This window comes from Rhinoderma darwinii, chromosome 4 (assembly GCF_050947455.1).
Source record: "Rhinoderma darwinii isolate aRhiDar2 chromosome 4, aRhiDar2.hap1, whole genome shotgun sequence".
Lineage (NCBI taxonomy): Eukaryota > Metazoa > Chordata > Amphibia > Anura > Rhinodermatidae > Rhinoderma > Rhinoderma darwinii.
This window is the reverse complement of record NC_134690.1, coordinates 275923692-275930214: the sequence shown is the minus strand read 5'-3', so window position 1 is coordinate 275930214 and position 6523 is coordinate 275923692. Positions and strand designations below refer to the sequence as shown.

The window sequence follows — 6523 nt, the reverse complement described above, 5'->3', positions numbered from 1 at the left end:
AGAATAGCGTGTCTCAGAAAAGAAATTATTTTATAGAAACGTAATTTTATTGTGCAAACGCTGCAAAAACGTAAAAAAAACTATACACATATGGTATCACCGTAATCATACCGACCGGCAGAATAAAGTAAAACATTTATTGCGCACGGTGAACGCTGTAAGAAATAAAGATTTTAAAATGCCAAAATCGCTGTTTTTTGGTCACCTTAGCTCTAAAAAAGATGTAATAAAAAGTGATCAGGAAGATGTATGTACCATAAAATGGTACCAATAAAACCTACAGCTCGTCCCGCTAAAACTAAGTCCCCACAACGCTCAATCCACTGAAAAATAAAAAAGTTCTGGCTGTCAGAATGTGATGATACAAAACAATTAATTTTTTTTAACAAATAGTCTTTTCTTTGTAAAATATAAAAAAAACTATATAAATTTCACCGTATCACCGTAATCGTATTGTGATGCAGAATAAAACTAAAGTTGTTGTTTTTACAGCACGGTGAAAGACTTAAAAAAAGAAAAAAATCAATGGAGGAATCAGGGCTTTTTCCAATTTCAGCCCGCAAATTATTTTTTTTCAGTTTCCCAGTACATTTTATGGTACTTTAAATGGTGTTAAGGGGGGATTCACACGAGCGTGTATTGGGTCCGTGCGGGCCGCGTGGTTTTCACGCGCCACGCACAGACCAATACAAGTCTATGGGGCAGTACAGACAGTCCGTGCTTTTTGCGCAGCGTTTGTCAGCTGCGCAAAAAGCGCGACATGCTCAATATCTCCGCGTATTTCGCTCATCACGCACCCATTGAAGTCAATGGGTGCGTGAAAACCACGCAGGTCGCACGGAAGCACTTCCGTGCGTACCGACTGAAACAGCGCACCAGCTGTCAAAAGGATGAATGTAAACAGAAAAGCACCACGTGCTTTTCTGTTTCCAAACATCCAAACGGAGTGTCTTTGAGATGAGCGAACCCGGACAACCGAACCGAACTTCACCGGGTTCGACCGAACTCGTTTTGGCCGAACCCGGCAAAAAAATTTCCGGTACGCGACGTCAGGAGATAGTCACTGTCCAGGGTGCTGAAAGAGTTAAACTGTTTCAGCACCATGGACAGTGACTTCCGATCCCAATATACATGAACCTGTAAAAAAAAAACGAAGTTCTGACTTACCGATAACTCCCGGCTTCTTCCTCCAGTCTGACCTCCCGGGATGACAATTCAGTCCAAGTGACAGCTCCAGCCAATCACAGGCCAAGCACAGGCTGCAGCGGTCACATGGACTGCCGCGTCATCCAGGGAGGTGGGGCCCGATGTCAAGAGAGGCGCGTCACCAAGGACGCGTCACCAAGGCAACAGCCGGGAGGGAAGTTCTCGGTAAGTACGAACTTTTTCTTTTTTTTTTAACAGGTTTCTCGATATTGTGTTCGGCATTCACTGTCGAGGGTACTGAAAGAGTTACTGCCGATCAGTTAGCTCTTTCAGCACCTTGGACAGTGACGGGCGTCGACTAGCCTCATCTCTATGATGGCGGCTGAGCGAAAATCATGCAGCCGCGCATCATACACGGATGACACACGCAGCTGTCAAGTGGTTTTTGCGCGCGCAAAAATGCAACGTTCGTCTGAATCTGCCCTAATAGAAACTACAACTCTTCCTGCAAACAATAAGCCCTCACACCACTCTATTGACGGAAAAATAAAAAAATGATGGCTCTTGGAAGGCTGGGAGTGAAAAACGAAAATGAAAAAGCAAAAAAGGATCAGTCCTGAAAGGGTTAATTCATCTCTAATTAAAAAAAAATTATGAACACATATGGGGTATTGCCGTAATCGGGAGAAATTGCTTTACAAATGCTGGGGTGCCTTTCCTCTTATCCCTTGTAAAAATTAAAACATTCAACATTTTAGTGGACAAAAATGTTGATATTCATTTTCACTGCCTAATTCCACTAAATTCTACAAAAAACCTGTGGGGTCAAAATGCTCACTATACCCCTAGAAAAATTCCTTGAGGTGTGTTGTTTTCAAAATAGGGTCATTTTTGGGGGCTTTCCACTATTTTGGTCCCTCCGGGGCGTTGCAAACCCGACATGGCACTGAAAACCAATCCAGCAAAATCTGCGCTCCAAAATCCAAAAGGCGCTCCTGCCCTTCTGAGCCCTGCATATGGGGGATGTTAACTAGTAACTATTTTGTGTGGTATTACCATCTGTTTTACAAGCAAAGACATATAAATTTAGAAAAATGCAAATTTTTGCTAAAAATTGAAGTTTTTCACAAATAAATATTGAATTTATCGACCATATTTTACCACTTACATAAAGTACAATATGTCACAAGAAAACTAACTCAGAATCGCTTGGATAGGCAAAAGTATTCCAACGTTATTACCACATAAAGTGACACATGTCAGATTTTAAAAAAATCATGTGTCCACGAGGCTAAAACAGGGTTAATGGGTCCTGAATGGGTTAATTATAGTTTTGGTTTTGGTTTTTTGTTTTTATGACTGGGCTTTATACCAATTTGAATTTAAAAAAATAAATGTTTTTGCTCTATTACAGATTTAAGGCCATTAGCTGATGAAAATAATGAATAAATGTTCTGATTTTAACTCCATACAGATATTTCTCCAGAATATTCTGTCTTTCGGTCCTCAATTCTTGAATTAACAGTACCAGCCACCAATATATGCTGCTATATATAATCTAGCCGCTAGGTGGCATGAGACTATCATTTGGTCTGCAGCCTCGGTCGTTCTAGCTAATTATGCTCAAGCTGCCACGGAGAGATTTGTCGTAAATAAGAAAACGGAGCTCCCGACGCTCGTTACGTAATGACGTTCAACCCGGAAATTGAAGTGTGGGAACCAGTGACGTTTGTATTGCAAGAACTTGTGTAGCCCAGCAGCGCTGTAACTGGTGGGTGTAATGTAGACTCAGTCTGTTCGCTGTATGCCGGGACTCGGTTGTTGCCCGGATCATTGTCATTCTAATATCGGTCTTCTTTTCACCGCTCTTTTTTTTTTTTCTTCATTAAACCGAGCTTTATGTGTCTATAACAATTGCCTTTGAGCATCAGCATGATGGCATCGCCCTGCTGTAGTATAACAGAACACTGTGTCGCATTATAAAGAATACTCATTTTCTTCTAAGACTTGTTTGCTTTTGCAGATATATTAACATTATGCATGTTAACGAGAGTTAATGTTTGTTTCTCAATATATATAGTGTGAGTAGCCGTGCTTTGTGATAAAGATACATGCTTATGTAATGCACATGGTGGGAAGCGAAGGTGTTTGTGCTGGAGGTTGTCTCTATTAGAGATGGGTGAGGGACTGGCATTGCCAATGAAAAACCGCACACCGGTCTGAGAGCAACACATGCATACACTTTGTAATATTGTGTATACGTTCAATATGTAAGGTGTGGAAGGGGTTAACTTCTAAGTCGACACCAACTCGCAACCAGAGTCGATTTCCTTTTTTGGCGCATTGGCAGCAGAAGATGCGACAAATTTATTAAGCGTCGTTCGCCTCTTTATTAATTGGCCGCATCTTACTCCTGCGCTCTTTAGATTAAGGGTATGTTCACACAGGACGGATATGCTGCGTAGAAGTACACAACGTATCCTCCCTGGCGGACGCAAGGAATTCCAGCCGAAAAGCCAGACTCCTAGCATCATAGTCATCCATGACGCTGTGAGTCCGTTTGGGGCTCAGGTGCTGTACACGACTGCGTCATGGCTTCCGTTCATCCTTCAAGCAATGGATGCCGCTGATGCTTGACGTACCCCATTGCTCCGCCAATATTTCCCTATTTTTATGGTTAGCATGCAGTATTACACGGACACCCATGTATTCAAAGTCTCTGTCCACCTTTGCAACCAGTTTTTCTTTTTTTTTTCCTCCAATGCATTCTAAATGAAAAGCGAAGCAACTTCCCAATGTTTTGTGTCTATGGCCTCTATCACATGAGCGTATTTTAAATCCGTATTCCATCCGTTTTTTTGCAGACCGTTATACAGAGCTAATGTTAATGAGGCTGTTCACATGGGCGTGTAAAATACGCAGCATGCACTACTTTCATCCGCGTTGCGGCTGGAAAGCGCCCATTAAAGTCTATGGAGAGTGATGAATATAAGGCTGCATTTGTATTTGGTCCGTATGTCCTTCTATTGCATCCGTTTTTAAAAGGGGCAGTCTCATGTCATTCAACTATCTCCCTAGTAGACAGCCCATCAGTAATACGGATCTGTAATATTGATGACATACTGATACCATATCATCCGTAATACGTTCTTATTATGTATCCATATAACGTAAGCTTACCAACGCGCTCGTGTGAAAGAGGCCTATAGTTGCTATGCAAACCTTTGTCTCTCCATGGTGACGGGAAACAAACCCTGTGTAGCTTGTTCCTGCATTCATACTCCCTTCTGTCTGTCCCCTACTTCTTGCTAACCTACCAACTTTATTTTAGGCGTCATGCACAGCCGTATACTATCCGCAGTTACGGATAGTATAAAACACATGCTTTCCTATGGGCCAAAGCAAACGACCGTGGTTTCCACGGTCTGTCCATTGCCCGGACTGCAAAAAAAACTAGGACTTGTCATTATACGGTCCGCAACTGCGGTCCGGGCTCATTGATACGAATGCATATGTGCTGTGTGCACGGTTCTTGACTGCGAACGGCCCATCCATGCCGTAATCCTAGACCGTAGGGACCGCTACGGTCATGTGCATGGGGCCTTAGAAAGAAGTAGGAAATGGACAGAAGGGCGTATAACTGTGGGATCAGACTACACAGGATTTGTTTTTCATCTGTTATATTGCTGCAGTTTCGCAAAACTGCCGCAAAAAAAAAATATTTTGCAAAGCCAGAGCAACAATTCCAAAGAAGGCAGCAAAAAAAATAGACAAAAACGTGAAAAAGGGTATATGTAAATGCACCATCAATTGGCTCTAAATCAGTAATGGTTAGAAATTGAAGACACGCACCTGTACTTTTTTTTTTCTTTTCTAATCCTGGACCTTCAACAAAAAAATTTAGGCATTATATTGTCTCAAACGATATGTTCACACGCAGTATTTTCAGGCGTATTTTGAGGCGTTTACACCCCCGAAATACGCCTGGAAATACGCTAGCTAAACGCCTACAAACGTCTGCCCATTTAATTCAATGGGAATATCAGCTTTTAGTTCAGACGGGGTGTTTTTTACGGCGCTGTTTAAAAAAAAAAAAATGAAAGAAAACGGCTAGTAAAAAAGCCCTGTAAAAAGGAGCATGCCACTTAGGCCGTTTTTGGAGCTGTGTTTCATTGTCCATGGAAAAACCGTTCCAAAAAACACCTAAAAATAAAAAGTCCTCGGCTACATAAAAAGGCTGAAAAATCAGAGGCTGTTTTTCCTTGAAAGCAGCTCTGTCATTTTCAGACTTTTTGGATTTTGCGTGTGAACATACCCAAAGGCTTTCACAAGTCATGTGCGCTAATACTGAAATGACGTGGCTCCCCTGTTTTTCTCATGCCAAGCTATTCTATTATTAATTATTCCTAAGGCCACTGAAACACTTCTGCTTATCAGAGCTAGTATTTTGTAACTAGGAAATAGGTTGTATTTTAATGTATATTTAATTTACTTTTTCAAGGTGTAAGATCTTCAGGAAAATGACTGAATCTCTTCCCAGTGATCCCATTGGTCGACGTATAATTTGCGATGGGGAATATGCAACAGTGCGCTATGTTGGCATGGTGGCACCTACACCAGGTAAGCATTATTTTCATACACTAAAAATAAAATATTTGTCATACGCTTTGAACATAATTTATATATGGAAGTTATATAATTCTGAACAGCAATCCTCATCAGTGTAATTTCTCTGAACATAATTGTCCTTTAGCTTGAAGCCAACCTGTCAGTAAGGTTATTACTATCAAAATAGTGATGGTCTCTTTAAATTGAGGTCACACATACAATGCATTCGGAAAGTCTTCAGAACCTTTCAGTTTTTTCATCTTTTGTTATGTTCAGGCCTTGTGCTAAAGTTAAAAAAGATTATAGTCGTCCCCCCATCGTTCTGCACTCAATACCCCATAATGACAAAGTGAAAATTAGAAATCTTTGCTAATTTATTGAAAAGGAAAAACTAAAATATTGCATTGACATTAGTATTCAGACCCTTTACTCAGTACTTAGTTATAGCTCCTTTGGCAGTGATAACAGCCTCCAGTCTTCTTGGGTAGGATGCCACAAGGTTTGCACACCTGGATTTGGGGATTTTCTGACATTCTCTTCAGATCCTCTCAAGCTCTGTCAGGTTGGATGGAGACGGTCAGTGGACAGTCATTTTCAGGTCTCTCCAGAGATGTTCGATTGGGTTCAAGTCAGACCTCTGGCTGGGCCACTCAAGGACATTCACAGAGTTGTCCTTAAAGGAAGGGTGTCGCAAATTTTTTTTTATATCAATTTGCTTTTAGTGTTTTATTAAAAATGTTTTTATTTATTTGTGTGTTTGTGTTTTACT

The 6523-nt window shown here is 41.0% G+C and overlaps 1 protein-coding gene across 3 annotated transcripts in view; it reads left to right on the top strand.

The window, feature by feature from the left end:
* The first annotated feature begins 2784 nt into the window (after positions 1-2784).
* TBCE (tubulin folding cofactor E) overlaps positions 2785-6523 on the top strand; it is a 70790-nt gene continuing 67051 nt past the window's right edge. Inside the window, exons 1-2 of one of the 3 annotated variants that reach the window (XM_075862527.1) lie at positions 2785-2917; positions 5648-5766. In XM_075862527.1, the coding sequence (XP_075718642.1) occupies positions 5667-5766 (100 nt within the window). In that variant the 5' untranslated portion in view covers positions 2785-2917; positions 5648-5666. Of the gene's footprint in view, positions 2918-3027; positions 3228-5647; positions 5767-6523 lie in introns of those variants that run through there. The other 2 variants (XM_075862526.1, XM_075862528.1) reach the window with 2 other exon arrangements.